Source organism: Lontra canadensis, unplaced genomic scaffold (genome assembly GCF_010015895.1).
Source record: "Lontra canadensis isolate GAN:19392208 unplaced genomic scaffold, GSC_riverotter_1.0 scaffold2, whole genome shotgun sequence".
Classification (NCBI taxonomy): Eukaryota; Metazoa; Chordata; class Mammalia; order Carnivora; family Mustelidae; genus Lontra; species Lontra canadensis.
In genome coordinates this window covers 25,282,622-25,309,061 of record NW_022630996.1, presented here as the reverse complement: position 1 = coordinate 25,309,061, position 26,440 = coordinate 25,282,622, and the positions used below count along the sequence as shown (strand labels likewise).

Here is a 26,440-nt window from a genome sequence, read left to right as displayed (position 1 = left end):
TTCCTTCAAAGCATTATTCAAAATATTATCGTGATTAAATAAGGCTTATGTCTTCTTTTGTCTTTACTTTTAATGCTAACTAACTAAATTTTCTCTCCTGGATTAAGCTAAGTAGTATGTTTATTTTGACTTATTGTAATACTGAAGATTTCAAGTTTCCAATGTATTCATGGAGGAAGATGATTACTTTTCAGGTATTCTATTAAAGTATCTCTAGTATTTCCCAAGCTTATTTTCAAATTGTTACTTAATAATACTAGATGGCAAAATAATAGGTCTTGATCTTTTTGAGAACCTAGCAAAAGGCAGTATTTGGAGGACACATATGCATACCTATGTACAAAAAAAGCCACCTCTTATTTCTGAGTAAATTGTTTTATAAAACTATTTCAGATTTAGAAATGAAGCAGCAGTTTTAGTTGAGATGCCATGATTAATCTGAAGAAAAAAGCAAATTCATACTGTAACAGAAGATTTTAAAGACGTTATTCATAATCATATCTAATAAAAAACCTATCAAAAGATAATTTACAGTCTGTACCTCTAGGATTTTTAAAATAGAAAATAAAAGCTCCAGAATTCTTAAAATATGAACGAATGGAGTTTTTGAAACTGACACTAACCTTTGTAAATTCATCTTTCCTCATGGTCAAAAGGTGTCTTAAGGTTATATCTCTTTCCTGTAGAATAGAAAAAATGCAACATTTTGATACAAATACATTAGAAAGGGAAGTAGGCAACTGTCCTAAATTAGTCAGTTACATGCTACCCTCCTAAATAACTTTCAGTTCTAAAAGGGAATAGGATATGTAGGTATAGAACTATTCTACTGGGTAGACAGTAGAGTTCATTATATATATATATAATTACCTAAAAAAGTACAAACATAGCCAGTTTCCCAGATTCAAAGAAAATCATAACATATCTCCTCACATAAGTAGAAAGAGTTTTATAAAATTTGATTGACATTATATTTTATGAATATTTTTAAATTTCTACTTGTATATTAAGTAATCAATAACATTTAGTTTTACTCAGTATTTCTCAAATAGGAAGAAGTTTCAAGGGGCACCTCGGTGGCTCAGTAAGCTAAGCCTCTGCTTTCAGCTCAGGTCATGATCTCAGGGTCCTGGGATCGAGCCCCACATTGGGGCTCAGGAGGGAGCCTGCTTCCCCCTACCTCTGCCTGTCTCTCTGCCTACTTATGATCTCCCTCTGTCAAATAAATAAATAAAATCTTAAAAAAAAAACAAGTTTCAAGATTATAAAATGAAGCCCAGTTCTGAACTACCTAAACAAGAGTGTGTATATTCCTAAAGAGAGCTTATCTCAAATAGTGCTTTACTGCTTCATATCAGCTAAATGCTGATAACTGTCATCTATTCAAACCCCATAATACATACCCAAAGTATCTATAACAATGCTAGGCATATGATCTAATTTAATCTCTATGACAATCCTAAACTAGGTATTATCATCCTTATGAAAAAAGAGATTTAAGTAACATATTTCAGTTAATCATTACAGCAAGAATCTGATACCAGATTTGTTTGACTGAAAATCATGCTTCTAATATTCTATTTGGGAAGATCAGAAACTGTAAAAACAAACTAAGGGCTTAAAAGTATAAGGAGGAGGGGCGCCTGCGTGGCTCAGTGGGTTAAAGCCTCTGCCTTCAGCTCAGGTCATGATCCCAGGGTCCTGGGATCGAGCCCCACATCGGGCTCTCTGCAGCAGGGAGCCTGCTTCCTCCTCTTGCTCTCTCTGCCTGCCTCTCTGCCTACTTGTGATCTCTGTCAAATAAATAAATAAAATCTTTAAAAAAAAAAAAAGTATAAGGAGGAGTTCTGTAAGGTTTCAGGCAGTGAGTAAAAGCTGTTTATTCCAGCCAGATTCAAATTTATATAAATTTCTAGAATAATACATTTTCAAATGTTTGTAAGTTTAAAATGGGATCTATTATAAATTATGGAGAAAAGTGTACTTGGCACTTTGATATCAGCATGCTTATGAATTAATATTTAGTTAACAAATAAGCATATCAACGTATCTCACACAAGATCTTACCTTTAATAAATCTGTCATATGTTCAAGTCCAAGACCATGTAAAAATATTTCCAGATCTCCAAATGCTGTATATGAACTATACATATTTATAGAAATGTTAATTTCAGAATAGACTGTAAGTGCACAATCATAGTTGCAAATTTACACACTAGACCTATGTTATATCAAAGAAATTAGGAAGTTTCTTGAGTGAAGATCTAAGTAAACAGAGAAAACGATGACAGTAAAACAGTTGCCTATATGTATGTTCCTTGCAAGGTATCTATACATGAAAATCTCTTTAATTGTAGAAAGTAAAGATTTAATAATTGTAAATGTGGGAAAGCAGAGACAATTTTGTGGCCATGTAGTGAAGTGTGTTTAGTAAACAATGTATTTTTAATTTTAGCTTATAAAGTCAGAAATTTGCTAAAAAGAATTAGAAAGCAAGATGCAGTCTAGTTTGAACACTAAAAAAAAATGTAATCTTAGACTTTTTTTAGAAATAAATTTCACTGTAGGGGCGCCTTGGTGGCTCAGTGTGTTAAGCCTCTGCTTTCAGCTCAGGTCATGATCTTAGGGTCCTGGGATCGAGCCCCACATCTGGCTCTCTGCTCAGCAGGGAGCCTGCTTTCCCCTCTCTCTGCCTGCCTCTCTGCCTACTGTCAAATAAATAAATAAAATTTTTAAAAAATTTAAAAAAAAAGAGATAAATTTCATTGTTGTTATTTTATTTAAAGTCAGAAATTATTCTCATTACTGTTAGTACACATACATAAAATTTTTCTAAAATTCTGGAGAAAAAAGCATTTTTAAAATCCAGACATTTCTCAGTGATATGAAAAAATGCTTGCAAAAGTGTAAAATATACTTTAAATGTCATCGTATTTACTAAAGCTAGAGACATGCATCCTTTTTACTTATTTATAGATATTTTATTGGATGAAAACATGTTATTTACCTAAATAAGTGATCGTTCTCTTTATCAGAATCTGTTGTCAATAGTTTACAGATAGTCTCTTCTTTAGTTAGCTGTTGAAGCTTTCCCTCCAATGGATTTAAAGTTAAAGAAAGAAAATTGAAGATCTGCAAAAAGTTAACAAGCCATTCAAATATAGTTAACATTATTATATACCATCACCTACACTTAGAATCTAGCTTTTTAATAAGTCAGGGTTGTGTCACATAATCAGCCAGAACACAAAATCAGATCTCTTTAAAAAACAATTTATAACACAAAATAATCTCTGATGTTCATATATTTAACATGTCAAATTCAGTGTCATCTACCCTAAATTTAATAATGCAGTAAACTAATTAAATTTTCCAAATTTTCAAAGCTTAGAAGAAAAACAATAGATTTCTTTTTGAAGTTTCACATTAGTAATTAGTGATTATGTCAGTAATTAGTAATTACTCTAGAATAATTTTGGAAATGCAGATTTGAGTTAGAAAATGAAAGGCATGTTTATCAGATTGCTTAAAATATAGAGAAAGTTATTTTCCATGCAGTAAAAGTGGCATGGTCTGATTATGTGATGGAACTTATGGAATGTTACATGCTTTCAAATTCAGAAACTCAGGTTTAGAAGCTCTTGAACTATATCTTAGTTTTACATAGTTATACTGTATTATATCCTTGCTTAGAAATTACAGGCCTTTGGCCAAAAGCTTTACTATTCAGACTAAAAGTTTGTATCAATAAAGTGATTTAATGTATGGCAAATATTTATTATTGACTTTAATATGTGAATGACAGTAGATCATCCACCCAAATATGTTATCACTGTATTATATACCTTGTCACATGTATAGGAGTAAATGTAGCTTAAAGGATTTAATTTTAAAAATGTTTAATGTGGGGACACTTGGGTGGCTCAGTGGGTTAAGCCACTGCCTTTGGCTCAGGTCATGATCTCAGGGTCCTGGGATCAAGTCCCACATTGGGCTCTCTGCTCAGCGGGGAGCCTGCTTCCCTCTCTCTCTCTCTCTGCCTGCCTCTCTGTCTACTTGTGATCTCTCTGTCAAATAAATAAATAAAATCTTTAAAAAATGTTTAATATGTATTAATTAAAATTAAAAAACATTTTAATTACATGTTCAAATTTTGACATTTTACTAGCTTTCTCAAAACACTAGTTAATTTTTAAAAGTCTGGACCAGTTCGAATTGTTAAATGGTCTATTACAATTTTATTTCTAGGGACAGAATAAGACTTTATTATTTCTTTATGTAGCTTTTAAATTACCACATTATAAATGCCTCTTATTTAGTAAAAGTGAGTACTCTAGTAAAATAAAGTTTTCATTAACTGGCCAAAGGAAGATTACATATTTAAGCATTTAATAATAGCCAGCTACACCATTAGAACAGTTGTAAGTTCTAACAAAACAATACAAAGTTCTGAAATAATAATGTAACATGCCAGAGAAAAATTAATATATAGGATACCTCTAGATGTTTATTTCTTTTTGCAATCTCACTTGGTGTCTTTCCATCTTTGGTTTGTAGCATTTTATTAGCTCCAAGTTCAAGCAACTTCAAGACTACATTTTTATGACCCTGACGTGCTGCCCATGTTAAAGCCTGTAAGTGAGGGAAAAGAAGATGTTTAAAGAGAGGGAGTATATATGAGACAGAAAGGAAAACTTTTCAACAGTATTTATGGCACAATAAAAAAGTGAACATGGTTAATTAACAGAATGATTCAATCTCTTCATTTTACAATATAATGTAAACATATTTCCAAAGTTGTAATTGCAAAGCAGACTGCCAGTGCTCACTGATTTTATAAAACCAAATAATGTAGTCAAGTGGTATTAGAGAATGAAATAATATATCTGCTAATCCCTGAACTGTTTTCTGTAAAAAATGAATTCTATGTATACTCCCAAACCTAGGCTTTGCTGTGTGTTACAGCTTCTTCTGTCAAGGGTGAGGACAAAAACAGACAGATCATTCCTCTTTTTTTTTTTTTTTCTTTCATTTCAGCGGTTTTCTGCACCAAACAGCAATTATAACCCAGCCCCTCTGTAATTTTTACTTCCTAAAAACTTTTTTGTGGACTACTGATAATGACAAGATATAAAAAGGAACATTGTGCAATCAGTTCTCACAGTATAACCATTCTCATCCTGGGTATTAACTTCTGCTCCATGAGCAACAAGGAGAGCAACAACCTGAGGGTGACCATCTCGGGCAGCATACATGATTGGCGTCATAAGTCTTCTGAAGAGGAGGAAGAAAAGAAACATCTGTGTTAATGCTGCCATTAATAGCTACTCAATTTCATGAATTTTACCATATCCAATACCAAAATATTGTTTTGAAAGCAAAGGAAATGAAAGCTTTTAATAAATCAGATGATTTAAAAATCCAGTCTCCCAGCAAATGTAAAAACACTTTTAAGTATTGAATGCTTACACAGCACCCTCTAGTGAAGACATGTGTTTAAAAAATCACTAAACAAGCCATACTTCCTAATATGAAGTTTCATTAATGTACATATTAATATAGAAAACTATCAGAGTACCCATCCTGGGAATATAGTGATGAACAACACAATAAGGTCTCTGTCCCCTCAGTACTGCTCATACTTATTAAATGCTTTTATTTATTACATTTAATAGAGATAAAAGTTTAAATTTTTCTCTTATTTCTTGATGTAGTCCATTATGATTCTATTTTAGTTTAAGCCTGAAAGAATTTTACCCTGTCTTAGAGTTTTAGTCTAATCAAGAAAGAAGTTAAATAGTTTAGCCAGACTCTCTGAGACTTTTCTGAGAGAACACAGTGGTTTCCCTCTAGTGTATCATTTCTCAAAATAGAGATTCAATCCCTCTCCTCCTGGAAGTTAGTCAGCTTCTGCTTCTATTACAAAGGATACTAGAAAGATTCTATTAGTTCTATGTGGGCTGAACTTAGTATCTTGGTCTGTTTTAAAGGAGGTCTGGGACTCTAGGCTCAATCTTCCTAAGTTGCCTCAAATATCTGATTTATATGGAAAGCACTTCACAAAAGAATAACAAATTATTAAATAACTTCAGAATTCTGTTTTAATCTCATTAAGGAAGTTAATCTTGGTAACTCACATTACATACATGACCTGTAAATTTCTCTATAAGGATTGTTAACATAAGGTATATCCTGAATCTGATCATTTTACACTAATGTATTTAGCACAAAAAGATTCACACACTTCTTTCTCCTATTTCATAATGTTATTAAAATTTCAATGTTTTATTGGAAATTATATGCTATGGTAGCTGTCAAGCATTGCCTCTTCTATCTTGAATATCTCCTACATAGTGGCTTTAGACAGAAAATCTTTATAATGAGTGAATTGCCTGGATAACTTAAGAAAACATGGGAAATACATACAATAGAATAAAATGATGGGTCAACACATTCAAATTCTCCACTAAGTCTAAATTAAACCTCTTGATGCCTTTTCTTCATCCCACCTTCTCTGTAATAGCCCAAATCTCCTTCCAATCTTCCTATTTCATAAAATTACCATTAACCACATAACTCCGGCCTAAGACTAAGCATAATTTATGACTCTTCTCCATGACTCCATTTATGCCTCTTGTATGTGGAGTCATACACAAGTCATCAGCTGGTCCTACCGGCTCTACCTTCATAATATGTTCTGAATCTGACCACTTCGCACCATTCTATTCGTCACTGTAAGCAGTGTAAGACACCATCATCTTTCTCTGTCCTATATTATTGCAATAGCCTTGTAATTGCTCTCCATGCTTCTGCTCTTGACCACTCAGAGGTTATTCTCTTTGAAAATGCCAAGTTCTTCCCCTTCCAAGGACTATTCAGGAGCTGTTCTCTCCACCTTTTCCTAGACCTTCATACTGCATACTTCTTCACCTTATTCAGATCCTCAGTAAGAAGAGAAAATCAATAAAATTGACAAACATATAACCAAACTGATCAAGATAAAAAGAAGACACAAATTAACAGTATCAAGAATAAGAGAGGTGACATCAATACAGATTCTCCATAGTTTAAAAGTATAAGGGAATATTATGAACAAATTTCTGCCAATAAATTGGAAAACTTAGATGAAATGGATAAGCTTCTCAAAAGATTCAAACTACCAAAGCACACTCAAAAATAATGAACCTGAATAGTCCTATATTTGTAAAAAATTTAAATTAGTAAATAAAAACCTCCCACGAAGAAAACAGCAGGCCCAGATGGCTTCACTGGTGAATTCCACCAAACAGTTAATGGAAAAAATATACCAGTTCTACTCAAACTCTTTGAGTAAACTGAAACAGAATCCTTCCCAATTCATTCTATTAGCAAGAATTACTCTAATAACAAAAATTAGAGAAAGACATTGCAAGGAAAGAAAACTATACACCAATAATATTAACTGAGCACAGATGCAGAAATTCTCAACAAATTTTGGCAAATAGAATCCAAAAATACATAAAAAGAATAATACATCATAACTGAGTACAATTATCCTGAGAATGCAAGATTAGTTTTGACATTTGACCAAAAAAAGAAAACCACAAGATTATCTCAATAAATGCAGAACAAACATTTTACAAAATCCAACATCTAATAAAATTCTTAGCGATGTAAGAGTAGAAGAGAACTTCCTCAACTGGAAAACTTTATAGCTAACATACTTAATGGTGAAAGAGTGAATACTTTCCTCCTAAGATGAGAAACAAGACAAAGATGTCTGCTCTAATCGCTTCTATTCAACATTGTATTTCAAGATCTAGCCAGTGTAATAAAACAAGAAAAAACAGGCACCTAGGTAGAAAAATAAATAAAATTGTCTTTATTCACAGATAGCACTGTATGTCTATGTAGAAAATCTGATGAAATCTACAAAAAAAAGTACTAGAACTAATAAATGAATTAGTAAGGTTACAGGACACAAGATCTCATGGAATACACACATTAGTTACAATTACTATTTCACCTTGCTGAACTCATGATAAGACATCACTGAATAGAATTAAAATCAACAAGGCAATATCATTTCTTTCTAATTTACAAAAGTCTAGTTCATATAGTTCAACCCATGTAAAAAACAACTTACATGTAAACACCAATTTAGAACACAGAATCATCAAAATTTGGTAACCTCTGCATTGACTTATTAATTTGGAGAAACAAAATCATTATGCAGGCCTAGGCAGTTACCTCATTCACTGCTCAAGACCACCTTATAAAATAGAACTTATTCTCACTTTAGAGATAAGAAAACAGGTTGGGAAATAAGTAATTTTTGTTGAAAGATCACTGTTGGTGTGTTATTGAAATAAGATTGTTTATCCCCCCCCCAATCTCCTGAAAATCACTTTTTATAATCTATCCGGATATACAAAAATCTCAAGTTCTCTTTTTCTAAATCTTTTATGTATTTGATTATGAAATATGGGATACATTTCATAAACTCACTCCACAAGATGGCAAAATTGGAAACCTAAATAAAGTAAGTTGGCTAAAGCATAATCTGAAAGAAGTGACACTCTGGTGGAATATCCAGAGAAGGTGACATGAAAGTGTGAGTGTCCCATTTGTTTGAAATTTATCACTGAAAATTGTAAGTGAAACTTCTGATTTTGTACTGAAATTTGTTCTGAGATTTCACAGAAAATTGAGGTTGTTTGAAATATCAACTTCTCTTGGAATCTTGGAAATCAGCAGAGATGGTAATTTTGTTCAAATCACATGGACATAAATTGTTTCTTAGAGATGCTTACTTCCGCCTAGATAAGGAAAGTACTGGGCCAGCATAGTTTGCTCACTAAGAAGCTTTAGATTACTACTGAAAAATGTGTTACAAAAATGTTGCATTGGTTTCTTCTAAGAAAAGTTGAATTTACTGAATGGAACAGCGAACTCTTGTAATAGTGTCTACATTACCCAGAAGGTTTATTACTTAGCTTCTAAAGAGTTATTAAAGTTATTGATAACATCAGTAATGTTGCATGGACAATTCTGAGAGGGGAGAGAATAATTCTTCCACTGGTTTTATATCTACAGAAATTTGTAACATCTGTAGTTTTCTGCCCGTTACTGATTAACAAAATCTAAATGAATTATTCAATCTTACAAACTCTTATGAACAATCTTAAGAACTCTTCAGGGAAGTTATAGAACTTCATAATAACTGGTCTACTCAAGTGACATAGTAACAATCTGTGCTACTGGTAACTTTATTTCAGTATTAATTTCTATTTCCTATGATATACTGTAAAGAGCTCTTCGAATTCTCTCTTTAAATCACTGCAATTTTGCTCTGTCTGCTCCTTCTAACAAAATTGCTTTGGCAAAGGTCAACATTTATTTGGACACATTTTTCTAGCACTTAAAAGTATGTATTTCAAAGGCTTCTGTCCTCAACACTTTTCCCTTTTCACTATATAAACACCAGGCCTCAATGATCTCACCTACTCACCTAACTTTATTGTCAGCACACTAATGGCTGCTGAATCTGTATCTCTAGGCCAGGCTTTGCTCCTGAGCTCCAGATTTTATCTGTCATTGCCACATGGCTATCCTAACCAAACACATATCCAACACATACATATCCCAGTCTGAAGTCACCATCTTACCTCCCACACATAATTCTGTTATTACTTACCTCTGTGAACAGCATCACAATCCATGCACTGCCCGACCCAGAAACCTGGAATTTATTCATGACTCTTCATTGTGCTTTTGTATCTAAGTCAGCATTCCTGTGAATTTTACCTCCTTCTCATCATTTGTATCTGTCTACTTTGCTCTCTCTCTCTCTTTCTCTGTGTTTAGGTCCTTGTCATTTCTTACACGGATTACTGTCTCCTTGTTTCTAGTCTTTTCCTCCATATTTGTGAATCTTGTCAATTTACTGTTTAAAAATTTCAAGGTTACATCTATGATATGATAAGTGCATCTTTCATGCTAAGTGCTCTGTCTGGCATTTTAGCACCTGCAATCCTACTCCATCCTAATAACAGGCTTTGGTCATATCTGCAAGGCACGAATTCCAATTTCTCTTTCCTCTGGATGTCCTATATTCATAGCACTCTGGATGAAATGTCTTTTCATTTTTTCATCAAGAGGCTTACTCATAATATACTTTTAAGGCTTCATCTTAAAAGCCAACATTTCCCAGTTTTTTGAAGCCCTACCACATCTTAGATAACAATCCCTCTTTCCTCTGTTTTCTTAGCATTTTGTGCTTAGTTTTATCAGTTCAGCTATCAGGCCAAAATGAATTTGCTCATCGCATCTATTTTTAACTAGACTATAAGTTCTTTGAGGATAATGACCTTAACCTATCTCTACATCCACCCCCAATCCACACAATAACTAGGATAATCATGTTTTTATGTTTTGTGTCATGCTTACATTTAATACAGGTAGGATGTTTTCTTTACATAGTCCATCATTACATGTTTATTGATTGTATTTTTTAATGAATCTATGTCCTTACTCATTTTAGACATATTAGATTTGCCTGAGAGAAATCTGTTGAAATTTCCTGCTATAATTTTATTTTGATCTATATCTCCTGGAATTTAATAGATTTTGATTTATGGACTTAGGGGCCATGTAGTCTAGTGTGTACAGGTTTATGCTTGTTGTATTTTCATTGATTTTGCCTTTTATTGTCAGAGTTCTTTATTCTATTTACTGTATTTAATATTAATAATATCTGACGTCGACAATCTTGATTTCCAAGAGTTTGCCTTCACCTGTAAAGGGTTTTTCATATTTCTTTTTCTTCAACTTTTTCTTTGTAAGTAGCGTTTAGCCATCTTTTGTTTTCTAAACCAACATCTAAGTTGATAAATTCAGTCCATTCTCATTTAGTGTAATGACTGATAATTTCATTGACAATATTTGTTTTGTTGGTTCAATAAATTGCTATTCACTACATTTTTCCACCTCGAAAATCTGATGACTTTGCTTTTCCTTTTTTTAAAAGATTTTATTTATTTATTTGAAAGAGAGTGAGCAAGTGAGAGCATAAGCAGGGGAAGTGGGAGCAGAGGTAGAGCAGGGACACTGATATGGGGCTTGGTCTCAGGACCCTACCCAAGCCGAATGCAGCCACTTAACTGAGCCTCCCAGGCATCCTTGCTTTTCCTTTTTTTTTTTTTTAAATGTCATTAACCATTATCATCTTTCTCTGCTCTTAGCAAAAAACATATGACCCTGTAATATGTAAGCTAGATAAGACCTATTTCTCCTAATGAGACTATGGTTTCCTCCACCACCATGCCATAATTCTCCCACGATTCTACTCTAGTAGGGTAAGGTCTTTTGAATACTCTTAAGTTCCTCTTAGGTTGCTCCCAACTCTTTGTAAACTATCATTCTTAGATTTATTGACATAATTTAGTATTTATTAGAGTTTTACTTAGTTTGTCTGGTTTCCAGACACCACTCTTTATTTAGCACTCATACTTCATATTCCCAGACAGTCTCATATTATCCATTAACTACACGTATATCAAAGTTCATCTCTCTTCACTGCTTCTTCTTGTTTTCATCCTGTGTCTTCATGAGGTACCTGTTCTGGTTCTTTTTTTGTTTGGTTAGTCTTTTCTCAATTATTCTCCTCAGGTGAAGCACTTGGGTAACGTACTTTGAGTTCTTGCATATCCTTGAACATTTTCTTTCACTCTGTCAGGGGCTAAGAATAAGATTTTCAGGCTACAGGCCTTAATATCTACTTTCATTCTTTTCTACCTACAGTTGTGTACAAGAGAAGTCATGCTACTCTGAACTTTTTACATCCTCTTGTTAAAAACTTAACTCTTTCTGCCCAGAAGCTCGTAAAAATTTCCTTTTTTTTTTTTTTTTTTGGAGTTTACACATTTTAACCAGAATATATGCCTAGGTGTCTCTTTTCTTTTTTATCAATCCAAACTAAAACTCAAGAACTTTTCCAATATGCAGTCTTTCTTTCAATAAGCAGTCTTCAGAGTTTTCAGCTGAGGAACCATTTCTTTTTTCTAGAATGTATTTATTACCAGTCTTGCACTTGCTCCTTTTTCTTTCCTGAATTTTGAATTCAAATATCACATTTTTTTTAAAGTTTCAAGAGATCTTTTTTCATGCTGCATTTTGTTCTTATGGGATCTTAATTTTTAATTTAGGTATTCACCCTTCTCTGTCGGGAACTTTATTGTACTAGGCAAGCAAATATTTTAATGACCAATCCTTTTCCTAGCTGCTGGGAAGTTTTTTCTCTTGCCTCTTCAAAACCAAGATCTAATTGTTGGAATATTCTTCTTATTTAATTTTTTCATCATTATAAGTGTATTCTTTAATCCCCATCACCTACTTAACCTATTTCACCCATCTTCCCTCTGGTGACCATCAGTTTGTTCTCTATAATTAAGAGTCTGTCTCTTGGTTCCTCTCTTTTTCATTTTTTCCCTTTGCTCATTTGTTTTGTTTCCTAAATTCCATGTGAGTGAAATCATATGGTATTTTTCTCTGACTTACTCTGCTTAGCATTATACTCTCTAGCTCTATCCATGTTGTTACAAATGGCAAGATTTCATCCTTTTTATGGCTGAATAATATACCATTGTGTGTGTATCTGTATGTGAATGTGTATTATGTATATGTATGTATATGTGTGTATACACACACACACACACACACACACATAACCTCTTCCTTATTCATTCATCGATAGATGGACACCTGGGCTGCTTCCATAGTTGGACTATTGTGGGTAATGCTTCAATAAACATAGAGGTGCATGTATCCTTTTGAATTAGTGTTTTTGTATCTTTAGGTGTAAATACCCAGTAGTGTAATTACTGGATCATATGGTAGTTCTATTTTTAATTTTTTGAGGAATCTCCATACTGTCTTCCACAGTGGTTGTACCAGTTTGCATTCCCACCAATAGTGCAAGAAGGTTCCTTTTTCTCCATTTCCTTGCCAACATTTGTTGTTTCTTGGGTTTTGATTTTAGCCATTCTGACAGGTGTGAAGTGATATGTTACTCTAGTTTTGATTTGCAGTTCCCTGATGATGAGTAATGTTGAGCATCTTTTCATGTCTACTGGCCATCTTGATGTCTTCTTGGGAGAAATATCTGTTCATATCTTCTGCCAATTTTTTTTTTCAGATTATTTATTTTGGGGTGTTGAGTTATATAAGTTCTTTATATATTCTGGAGACTAACCCTTTATCAGATGTGTCATTTGCACACTTCTCATCCTATTCACGAAGTATCTTTTAATTTCATTGATTATGTCCTTCACTGTGCAGAAACTTTTTATTTTGATGTAGTCCCAATAGCTTATTTTTGTTATTATTTCCCTTGCCTCAGGAGATATATCCAAAGATACAAATGTAGTGATCCGAAGGGGCACGGATTCCCCAATGTTTATAGCAGCAGTGTCCACAACAGCCAAACTATGGAAAGAGCCTAGATGTCCATCGACAGATGAAAAGAAGATGTGGCGTATATATACACAATGGAACATTATGCAGCCATCAAAATATGAAATGTTGCCGTTTGTAATGACATGGATGGAACTAGAGGGTATTATGCTAAGTGAAATAAGTCAATCAGAGAAAGACAATTATCATATGAACTCACTGATATGAGGAATTTGAGAAACAAAACAGAGGATCAGAGGGGAGGGGAGGCAAAAATGAAATAAGACAAAACTGGAGAGGGAGATAAACCACAAGAGACTCTAAATCTCGGGAAACAGGGTTGCTGGAGTGGAGTGGGGGATGGGGTAACTGGGTGATGGGCACTGGGGAGGGTATGTGCTATGGTGAACTTTGTGAATTGTGGAAGACTGATCAATCACAGACATGTACCCCTGAAACAAATAATATATTATATGTTAACTAGAAAAAAAAGGAGACGTATCTAGAAAAATGTTGGTATGGCCAAAGTCACAGAAATGACTGCCTAGGGTTTTTTCTAATTATTATGGTTTCAGGCCTCAAATTTAGGTCTTTAATCCATTTTAAGTTTACTTTTGTGTATGGTGAGAGAAAGTGGTCCAGTTTCATTCCTTTGCATGCTATCCAGTTTTCCCAACATCATCTGTTGAAGACACTGTCCTTTTCCCATTGGATATTCAGTCCTCCTTTGTTAAAGTTTAATTGACCATATAATTGGGGGTTTATTTCTGAGTTTTCTATTCTATTCCATTGATCTGTGTGTTTATTTTTATGTCAGTTCTATGCTGTTTTAATTATGACTACTTTGTAATATAACTTGAAGTCTGGAATTGTGATACCTCCAGTTTTGTTTTTCTTAAGATTGTTTTGGCTGTTCAGGGTCTTTTGCGGTTCCATACAAATTTTAGGATTGTCTGTTCTAGTTACGTGAAAAATGCTGTTGGTATTTTGATAGGGATTGCATTAAATGTGTATATTACTTTGGGTAGTACAAACATTTTAATAATATTTGATCCGTGAGCACGGAATGTCTTCCCATACATTCGTGTTGTCTTGAATTTCTTTCATCAGTGCTTTATACTTTTTAGAGCCACCTCTTTGGTTAAGTTTATTCCTGGATATTTTATTGCTTTTGGCGCAACTGTAAGTGGGACTGTTTTCTTAATTTCACTTTCTGCTGCTTATTAGTGTATAGAAATACAAAAGATTTCTGTATTGATTTTCTACCTTGTGACTTTACTAAATTCATTCATCAGTTCTAAGTTTTTTGGTGCAGTCTTTGGAGTTTTCTGTATACAGTATCATACCATCTATAAAAAGTGAGAATTTTATTTCTTCCTTACCAATTGGTCATATTCTTAATGGCAGAAATCCTTACAGATTTTGAAAATCAAATAAATTTCCTGTGCAGTGGGTCCGTAGTTTAGGAGCAGGCTACTCACTCCCTCCAGAAGTACCCGGAGCCTTCTCCCTGCTTTCTTATCTTCTCCAAATCTCCAAGCCTTACCAACAGAGCCAACTCCGCTCACTTGTTTAGCTCCAAGTCTTCAGGAATCTGGAAACTTAAGACATTCATGCAGGATCAGCTTCACCCCAGATCCATAAATCTCCTAATGTCAAGCTTTTATGGGATTAAGTGCTCTCCATCTGGGTGTACCCCTGATGACTTCCCACCATTTTGCAGGGACAGGAACCAAGAGCCTGAGACATCATCAGCATCCAGCTGCCTTAAGGTCTCAGCAGTCTGAGTGAGGATCAAAGAAAGGCAAACAGTTTAGAGTTGAAAGAGGAATAGAATGAGGTCTTGGTGGCAATTTCCCCGATATCCTTGTGTCATGTTTGTGGGCCTTTGCCAGTCCAACATGTGTTCATCCTATATTTTAGTCACTGAGTTTTACCCATTATATTACTTTCCTGTTAATATGGTTAGACTTACTTCTGGCACTGAGCTTTTTATTCACCATGTTTCCAGGGTAAATACATGCTTCCTTGTTTCCTTTTCAGTCTTATTAGACTGATCAAATTCTGTTTGTTCTATCCACCTCTTACCTCCACCCTTAACCCCTTAATCTGAAAGCTTGTAATATCCTTATTTTAGTACTTACTTTTAATTCCTTCTCACCTTCTTCCCAACACTCTTAATCTTACCGTTTAACAAAGACTAAAGTTAATCAATAACTGTGGTCTCATCTGAAGAGAGAAGTTCACTTTTGTTTTGCTTCATTCTCCCCTCAGCCTCTTAAATTCCAAAGCCGTTGGCATCGAAATGTAGTGTAATTTCTCATTTTATTATAAATGATCTTTTCTTTTTTTTAAATTTTTTAATTAACATATAATGTATTATTAGACCTAGGGGTACAGGTCTGTGAATCGCCAGGTTTACACACTTCACAGCACTCACCATAGCATATACCCTCCCCAATGTCCACAACCCAACCACCCTTTCCCTACCCCCCTACCCCCAGCAACCCTCAGTTGTTTTGTGTTATGGTTTGTCTCCCTCCCTATCCCATCTTGTTTCATTTATTCTTTTCCTACTCCCCAAACCCCCCATGTTGCTTCTCCACTTCCTCATATCAGGGAGATCATATGATAGTTGTCTTTCTCCGATTGACTTATTTCGCTAAGCATAACACCCTCTAGTTCCATCCACGTCGAAATGATCTTTTCTTTTAAACATCTAATAGTTATTTAGATTTACCAATGTTTACTAATTTCTTTGTCCAACATTATTTCTTGCATCCCATTATTTCTTCTCACTTTATTTTTCTTTTTGCAGCTATCTTTTTAGATGTTATTTTCATCAGTCAGAAGAACAGTGGTTCTTGGCCAGGAACACTTTTCTATATGTAGAAGCATTTTAGTCTACCAAAATGACTCTTGTTGAATTTGTTGTCCCTGTTTTATGATATTTATATTCTTCAGATTTTGATGATTTTTCATTGTGTACTGTCTTCTGGCCTAAAAAAGGCCTCTCAGGTATGGAAGGTTCAAGACAGCAACCCTGGCCTCGCCTATCAGCACTGTGGTTCTTAGGGATTGCCAGAGAGGATTCCTATCTGTTTCTTTCTTTCTTTCTTTTTTTTTTTTAAGATTTTATTTATTTATTTGACAGAGAGATCACAAGTAGGCAGACAGGCAGGCAGAGAGAGAGGAGGAAGCAGGCTCCCTGCTGAGCAGAAAGCCCGATGTGGGACTCGATCCCAGGACCCTGAGATCATGACCTGAGCCGAAGGCAGTGGCTTAACCCACTGAGCCACCCAGGCACCCTATCTGTTTCTTTCTTTAGGAAGTTACTCCTTATCCATTCCAGACATTATTCCCTTTCCTGTTTCAAAAAGAACCTTACTAAAACTTTATGGATATCGGGGCGCCTGGGTGGCTCAGTGGGGTAAGCCTCTGCATTCGGCTCAGGCCATGATCTCAGGGTGCTGGGATTGAGCCCCACATCGGGTGTTGTGCTAGGCAGGGAGCCTGCTTCCCCCTCTCTTTCTTCCTGCCTCTCTGCCTACTTGTGATCTCTGTCAAATAAATAAATAAATCTTTAAAAAGAAACTTAATGGATATCTAAAATTTGTTGTGGAGGGGCAACACTTAAGCAATTGTTCACTTTAACATCTCAAAGTCATAAACCTATTTTTTAGAAAATTCTTGGTCTTTTCTTTGGTTGTGTTTTTCTCTCAGAATTTGTAAAATCATTTCATCAAGTTAAAACAATTCCCTTGGCACTCTGAACGAGATGTTTAATTTTACAGACGAATTTAGATAAAAAACGAATGTCCTTTTTTAATGCTGAGTCATCCCAGCCAAGAACATGACATAGCTCTTTAATTTAATCTTTTGTTTCACTCATTGTAGTTTTAAACTTTTCTTCATTTGGTTCTTTCACATTTCGTGTACACTCACTTTTAAATATTTACACTTTTAGCTCTTGACGCTGGGATCTATAATCTCATTGTATTCCCAAGCGGGTTATTATTTGTAAGTTGAAAACCAGCTTTATTTTGCCCATTAGTATTAAAAAAGAAACTACATCATTTTATGATTACTACTTCTAACAATTTCTGGGTTATCTTGGGGTTTACCAAGCATATAGGCATATAATATAAATTATTAGAATTTTATCCCCTCCTTCCTAATAAAAAAGCCCTAATAGTTTGATCAACGGTAACATAGTTCAGCGGTTTAAAACAAGATTTGGCAAAATTTTTCTGTAACGGGCAAGAGAGTAAATATTTTAGGATTATAGGGTATACAAGGCTGTGTCACAGCCACTCAAATCCACAGCTGTAGCATGAAAATAGCCACAGACAATACATAAATGAATAAGCATGGCCCTGCTCCAGTAGAACTTTAAAGGTTTGCAAACTCTTGGTTTAAAGCAGAAGTTGTATACTTGTAAATATAAGTATAGTCATTCTACCGAAGTTCAGAAGTAGTGTTCAGCATTTATTGTCTGTGTAACCTTGCAAAGTTTCTTACATTCTTACTGCCTCAGTTTCTCTAACTTTATAGGGACATAATAATTGCTTCTACGTTTGTGGCACCTATTTGTGATATTATCATACCTGTGGTAATGACATAATAATGTTCAATAATCAGAACAGATACTAAGATTAAATAAATTATCTGTCATTATTAGCTATTTTTGTTATTTGTATCTTGTTTTCTTCTTTTGAATGTAACTGAATTGCCCTATAATTCCTAAAACAATGTTAAGACAAAAAGAGAGCTAATGTTAAGCATCCTTGTCATCTTCTTGGAATCAATGCAAATGCGTCTAGTGTTTCTCTGTTAGGCATATGACTTGTTTTGGTTTCAGTTATATGTTGATGACATTAAGAAACTATTCATCTAATCAAACTGGACTAAGGTTATGAAAATTGGAATGTGATTTGAACTTTTGTAAAAACACCACTCTGGCCATCTATTATGATGGTAACCTCCCTTTAAAAAATTCCTTGATCTATTTAAAAATATATTTCCCTAATATTGAATCATTTTTTTGTAGTTGACATGAGTCCCATATGATCACTACTGCATGTTACTTTTTTAATTTGCTGATAACATTCATTTTCCTCATACTTCATGAAAGATCTGTGATTTTTGTATTTATATTTGTAACTGAGATCAATTTATAAAATTTGTTGGAGTAGATAATTTTTTAATCTGGATTTCAGAATCAGTTATGTTTGCTTTATAAAAAAGAACTGACAGTCTTCTCTCTCTGTTTTTATACTCTGGAACTATTTAAATTGTATAAGTGTAATATGTTCCTTAGAAATTTAAAAGTAGTAGCTTGTTCAACTCTCTGAGCATAGCACTTTTTTTTTGGAAGTTAGCTTTCTGACCATTTTTCCTCAAAAGATAGAAATCACAACATAAAATAAAAAACAACAACAAAAAAAACCAGCACAAATGAAAACAAACTAGAAATACCATCTTCAACACATATAACAAAGCTAAGAGAACCAATATACAAAAAGATCTTATAAATCAGTAAGAAGCATGTAGACCACCAAACAGAAACAATGGCAAACATCACAGACAACTAAGAGACAAAGAAATATAAACAAGTCACAAAAACGTGAAAGACTAATCAATTAGGTATTATTGAAAAGTATGCAAACTAAAATGAAAAATCATTGTTTGGACTGGACAATTTAGAACATCAAAAATATCCAGTGATATCATGGTGTATGTGCTCTCAAATACTGTTGGATGTAGCATAAAGTAACCAAATTTTTCAGAAGACAATTTGACAGCATCTATCACAATTCTAAATATAAACATCTTTGAGTCAGAAACTCTACTTTAGGAATATGTTCCATAGAAAACCTACCCACATTTCCAAAGTTGTTAACTGTAGCATATTTTATAATACTAAAAAAATGGAAAACAATCCAACCGTTTTCCAGTAAAATATCAGGTTAAGCAATAATAACAACACATCCATACAGTAGAATATTATGCAGCCATTATAAAGAGAGAACTATAGTTATCATGCTGGCAATAGAATGTCTGCGAAACACAGATCAGGTGAAAAAACAGTTGCAATACAGTAAGTAGCATATAATTCCATTTAAAAACAAAGGAAAACAAAAGAAAAATGCTAACACACGGAAGAAATTCTGTAGGAATATATAACAGCCTATTACAGAGTAGGAAAAAAAGGCTTTTTACTTTCTAAATTACATATTTTTAAACAAATTTTAACAGGAACATTTTGTAATTAGAATTTTAAGTAAAAATACATTTCATAACTATCTTGACGTACAATGGAACTAACATTCTTCAAATTCAAGCAAAAATTCTGAATACATAGTCCATGGCTCTGGCAAGAGCAACAGCCTTTTAACTGGACCTCTTGGCTCCAACTGATCCTCAACCTACTATCAGAATAAACTTTATAAAATACTAATACACTCCTTTTCCTTAAAATTGTTCAATAGCTTTCAGGATGAAATTCATATTTTCTAGCATGGATTACACAGATTATTATTTAGCCACTGCTAAATTCTGACTCATTTTCTACTCTAATACCATATGATCTGGTTATATAAATTACAATTGCCTGAATAAAATGTGCACACTTATCCTTCTCCGCCTGAAGAGGCACCTCCCTCTACACTGAATATTCTTTTCTACCATCACTTGACTGGTATTCATTCCTCAAGTCTCAATTCTAAAGCTGATACTATAGGAATTTTTCACTTGACATCTTCATCTCTCTTAAATTCTTTCCTAATTTCTATTCATAGAGAAACCCTCTATTACCTCTAATCTTACTATACTGTAAAAGTCTATAGTTTTGTAATCTCTTCTACTATATTGTCAAATTCTTTAGGCAGGAAACGAATCTTTTACCTTGTATCTCCTAGTGCTTAGCACATATTGTTCAATTAAACCTAGCTGAATATACTAGCAATACTGTTTTTTCCTTCTCTACTATAGTTCCTCAAAATTGTTAATGGTCAAGAGTTGGCTAAAAAAATTAAATGTACACATATTATTATTACCATAATTAAAATTTTTTTCTGGATGATACAGAGCCATGTTTATCTCTAACTATTTCATTTCAATAAAACTTCCACTAGAGGGCATACAAGGAAAAGTAGAAACAAAACTTAGCCTAACAGGAAAAAAATGTACCATCATAATGATATATTTATAACTTCTCTGTACCGAGGGCAAAATGGTTGATTTGTCTGCGTGTTACAATTTTACCATATAGTTCAGTTTTATCTACTGTTTTTATACTCTGCTTTAAGCAATCAACCTTTAGCTGGGGTATTAATGAAACAACTATGAAAAAGGAGACTCAGACAACAATAAAATGCTATGAACTGGGACATCCATTTCCAGCTATCAGAGTAGTTTTATTTTATTAACCCTCCTACTAACAAAGGCTGTAAAAGATGACAAAATACTAAATATGTTTGAAGTCCTACTAGGAAATCAAGGCAGCCAGAATACAAGAAGCCAGTATTTTGGGGAAAAAGAGGCATTTGTTGAACTGAGTACCAAAATCTCTGTCACTTTCTCTCTTGAGACAGTCACCAATTCCCGGGCAGCATAAGCAGAAAGTAGTACCTCTAGGCCTTCTTATGTGGATAAAGACACAAAAATTGAAGTTCAAGGCTACCAACCAAGAATTTCAAGTATTAAGGAAAAAAAGAGAATAGCAAAAAATAAAAGGGGCCCTGTAGAAAAATGATCTTCTCCTGTGCTTTTATCTTCAAGGCATATGCAGATTCCTAAGATACACAAAATATATGTGGAGAGGAGAGAGGAAGACCATGAAACAGATGCCAAGAGGCTGAACAGGTAAGAAGAGCTTTTAGAATTCCCATAAAACTGAGGAGACAAAATTATCATTCATGATCATTAAAGGGTAAATGGCTCAGGTAAAATACCACGTTTGAGTTGCGATCACTGAAGGGCTATAAGGGAAAGAGATTAATCCTGAAACCCAACCTGAGCCATCATAATCAGTGATTAGATCAAGGTTCTAACTCCCAGTCAGTAGAAAATATTTTCTGGAAGCAAAGAGACCTGCACAGATGTTTATATATAATATCTAGCATTCAGTCAAAAATTACTAGGCATTCTAGGAGACAAAACAAGTGACCAAGAGAAAAAGAGACAATTAAAAAAGACCTATAGATGTTACTAGAAATATACTTTAAAATAAGTGTGATTCATATGCTCCAAAAAACAGAAGACAAAGAATAAATTTAGAGACCTGAACTTTAGTGGCGGGGGGGGAGAGGTAAGCAGAAATTCTAGAACTGAAAAACAGGGTTGCTGAAATTAAGACATTAATAGATGAGTTTAATGGCAGATTAACTGCAGCAGCAGATCAGTAACCTGGAGGTTAGGAGGACGCCAGGAGAAAATACCCAAGGTGAAGTATGGAGAGGAAAAATGACAAAAAATAAAGAAAAATTGTTAAGAGACATATGTGATATGGGTGTAATGGTCTAAATCTTAGTTGGAGAAAGAATGAAGTAAAAGCAGTATTTGAAGACATATTGGCTGAAAAACTTTTGACTCACAATAAATTTTAAAAAGTTTTAAACAGATTTAAAAAGTTCTATAAATCCCAAACTGAACAAATTCAAAGATATACCTACAAGTATTATAGCAAAGTTGACTCAAAACAAGAAACAAACAAAATCATAAAACCACCAGAGGATAAAACACAATACCTTCAACAATAAATCAACAGTTAGGTTTTCAATAGAAACAAAGGAAGCCAGGAGACAACAAAAGGAAAGCTTGAAAATACCAAATGGAAATAACATCTAACCTATAGTCTATGCTCAATTAAAATGACTTTCAAAATTAAAGTTTTAATAAAAATGTTTTCAAACAAATCCCATCCATTTTTTTCAAAGAAATGGAATAAATAATCCTAAAATTTATACGGAACCAGAAAAGACCTCGAATAGCCAGAGGAATATTGAAAAAGAAAGCCAAAGTTGGTGGCATCACAATTCCAGACTTCAAACTCTATTATAAAGCTGTCACCATCAAGACAGTATGGTACTGGCACAAAAACAGATACATAGATTAATGGAACAGAATAGAGAGCCCAAAAATAGACCCTCAACTCTATGGTCAACTAATCTTCGACAAAGCAGGAAAGAATGTCCAATGGAAAAAAGAGAGTCTTTTCAACAAATGTTGTTGGGAAAATTGGACAGCCACATGCAGAAAAATGAAACTGGACCATTTCCTTACGTCACACACAAAAATAGATTCAAAATGGATGAAGGACCTCAATGTGAGAAAGGAATCCAACAAAATCCTTGAGGAGAACACAGGCAGCAACCTCTTCGACTTCAGCCGCAGCAACTTACTCCTAGAAACATTGCCAAAGGCAAGGGAAGCAAGGGCAAAAATGAACTATTGGGACTTCATCAAGATCAAAAGCTTTTGCACAGCGAAGGAAACAGTTAACAAAACCAAAAGACAACGGACAGAATGGGAGAAGATATTTGCAAACGACATATCAGATAAAGGGCTAGTATCCAAAATCTCTAAAGAACTTTTCAAATTCAACACCCAAAGAACAAATAATCCAATCAAGAAATGGGCAGAGGACATGAACGGACATTTCTGCAAAGAAGACATCCAGATGGCCAACAGACACATGAAAAAGTGCTCCACATTACTCGGCATCAGGGAAATACAAATCAAAACCACAGGTGAGGTGAGATACCACCTCACACCAGTCAGAATGGCTAAAAATAACAAGTCAGGAAATGACAGATGCTGGAGAGGATGTGGAGAAAGGGGAACCCTCCTACACTGTTGGTGGGAATGCAAGCTGGTGCAGCCACTCTGGAAAACAGCACGGAGGTTCCTCAAAGAGCTGAAAATAGAGCTACCCTACAACCCAGTAATCGCACTACTGGGTATTTACCCTAAAGATACAAATGTAGTGATCCGAAGGGGCACGTGCACCCGAATGTTTATAGCAGCAATGTCCACAATAGCCAAACTATGGAAGGAACCTAGATGTCCATCAACAGATGAATGGATAAAGAAGATGTGGTGTATATGTACAATGGAATACTATGCAGCCATCAAAAGAAATGAAATCTTGCCATTTGCGATGACGTGGATGGAACTAGAGGGCATTAGGCTTAGTGAAATAAGTCAATCAGAGAAAGACAATTGTCTTATGATCTCCCTGATATGAGTAAGTTGAGAGGCAACGTGGAGGGTTTGGAGGGTAGGAAAAGAATAAATGAAAGAAGATAGGATCAGGAGGGAGACAAACCATAAGATACTCTTAATCTCACAAAACAGGGTTTTTGTTGAAAAACAAAACTGAGGGTTGCCGGGGGGAGGGAAGTAGGAAGAGGGTGGTGGGGTTATGGACATTGGGGAGGGTATGTGCTATGGTGAGTGCTGTGAAGTGTGAAAACCTGGTGATTCACAGACCTGTATCCCTGGGGCTAATAATACATTATATGTTAATTTAAAAATTTAAAAAATATTAAATTTTTTTTAATTTTAAAAAGCTAAAAGAAAAAAAAGTGTTTTCAAACAAAAACAGACTCTGTCACCAGCAAATATACTAAAGAAAGGTTTTAAGAAGACAAATGAAAAAAAGAAAAAAAAAAAAAGAAGACAAATGATCCCTGATTAAAACATGAAAATATAGGATGGAATTAAGAATACCAGAGAGAATGAATATATGATTAAATCTAAATAAGAGTTTATAATAACAACATACTTGATAACAATAATAAAATGACGGTAATTATGTGCTATGATGTTTAAAACACATAGAGATTTAAAATGTATGACACCACCACCACAAAGGAGTGGGATGAGCAAATGGAGTTCAAATATTCTATGATTCTTAACATTGTCCAGGAATTGGTAAAAGTATTAGTATAATATGGACCCTTATGTAAGTAAAAAGTACATGCTACAACCTCCAGAGTAGCCACTCAAAGAATAACAGAAGAATGAACAGCCAGCAAGACAGGAAACTGGATAAGAAAAAGATTAATCCAAAAGTGATCTTGGGGAAAAAGAGCACTAACTAAATGAAACAGATACATCAGCATGTATCCTAAATGCCAGTGCACTAAATATTCCAATTAAAAGGAAATTATTATTAATCTGAGTTAAAAAAAAAAAGATCTATTGTTTACTTTAAATAAAAGCACACAGAAAGGCTGAAAGCAAAAGGATGGAAAAAGATACCAAAAGAAAGATGACGCAGTCATACTAATATTAAAGTATATTATAATAAAGAAGCATTACTAAACATGCAGAGAAACATACTTCATAAAGGGTTAATGCATCAGGAATATGGTGGTCTTAAAACATAAGCAAAAATTGATCAAAATAGAAATCACAGTAAATGACAGAACAAGCAAAAAAAATCAGTACTCATTAAGAAGGTTTGACTAACAGGACAAATAAATGTGCCCTAATTAATATACATGGACTATTATACCCAAATACGGTCAAATTATTTGTGGAAGTGAACATGGAACATCTGCAAAAACTGACCACATTCTGGGCCATAAAGAAAATCTCAACAAACTGTAAAGATCTGAAATCATGTAGAATGATGTTCTCTGACCACAGTGGAATTAAGACAGAAATCAAGAACAAAAAGAAAACTAAGAGATTAAAAAAAATGTGATATATTCAAACACCAGACTATTTATCAGCAATCAAAAGAAACAAGCTACTGATACATAAAACATGGATATATCTCAAAAATATTATGCTGAGTGAAGAATTCAGATACTAAGAATATATAATGTATGATGCACTAAAGAAAACACTAATCAGGGTAGGAAAAAAATAATAATGGTTGCCTCTAGGGTTCAGATGATTGTTTTGGAAGAGACCTCAGAGAACTTCCTAGGATAACGGGAAAATATTCTGTATTGAAAGGGATACAAGCTACATGGGTGTATTTGTCATATTCCAAACTATACACTTTAAGATCTGTACATTTCACTTTGTACATCAGATCTCAGTGAAAAAATGAAATAAAAAATGTACCAAATGAGATTATCTTTATAGATATATGAATGGATTACTGTATCTAAGTACATGTGGATGATAATCAATCCAACTTGGGCAGGAAAAATACAAATTACAAGACAAATTACATACAAAATACAATACAAATTACTTGTTAACTGTGGGGAAGAAAGAAGTGAAGTGAGTATGACTGGGGAGGATGCACAGCAGCCTTTAATAGTAACATATTATTTTAAACATATTTAAAGCAAAATAAGAATCAGTACATGGCTTTTCAAAGACTATGAGAGTTATAACTTTAATATGCAAAGTTTTATTTTTTTCTTGATTTTTAATAAGTCTTATTGGCCTTAGTAAAGGCCAATGGATATTAAAAATTAGTATCTTGACAAGATCCAATAAATCTTGACTAAGTAAAAGCCCAAATTAGTGGACAGTTCTACAAAGGCATATTAACAGGAGATATTAAACTTTCCTAACAAAAATGGATTCACTTCTGTTCTCATTCATGAAGTTGTTGCCCTAACACTGGAATGCAGGAAAAATTTTCAAAAGGAAATATAACTGTAGCAGTATGTTTCTTACTGCTAAAATACCATCTATATGTATACAAGAGAAGCATAATGGAGAAATAAATTATTTTAATCTTATGCTTCATTATATCAGCAATCCATCCTTCTTTAGCACAGACCATTAATATGTAGAAAGTAATCTATTTTGGTGGGAACCACTGAAACAAGGTATATTCAAGTAAGAAAAAAACCCTTTTACTTCTGAAAGCTATGAAATCATGAGAAAGCTTAAAATGTTATTTTTATACTGTTCACTTCTTCTAGGACTTCTAGTATCACTGAACAACTGAATACAAAAAATATAAACCAAGGCAAAGCAATTAAAATAGTAACAAATCTGTATTTCATTTGATCTATGACACCATCAGTTT

At 33.9% G+C, this 26,440-nt stretch overlaps 1 protein-coding gene across 1 annotated transcript in view; it reads right to left on the bottom strand.

Annotated features, from left to right (window-relative positions):
- ASZ1 (ankyrin repeat, SAM and basic leucine zipper domain containing 1) overlaps positions 1-26,440 on the bottom strand; it is a 52,374-nt gene that overhangs the window by 10,019 nt on the left and 15,915 nt on the right. Inside the window, exons 5-9 of the mRNA XM_032870735.1 lie at positions 5,163-5,274; positions 4,498-4,632; positions 3,008-3,132; positions 2,068-2,143; positions 624-680 (exon numbers count right to left, since the gene is read on the bottom strand). Of these exons, the coding sequence (XP_032726626.1) occupies positions 624-680; positions 2,068-2,143; positions 3,008-3,132; positions 4,498-4,632; positions 5,163-5,274 (505 nt within the window). The remainder of the gene's footprint in view (positions 1-623; positions 681-2,067; positions 2,144-3,007; positions 3,133-4,497; positions 4,633-5,162; positions 5,275-26,440) is intronic.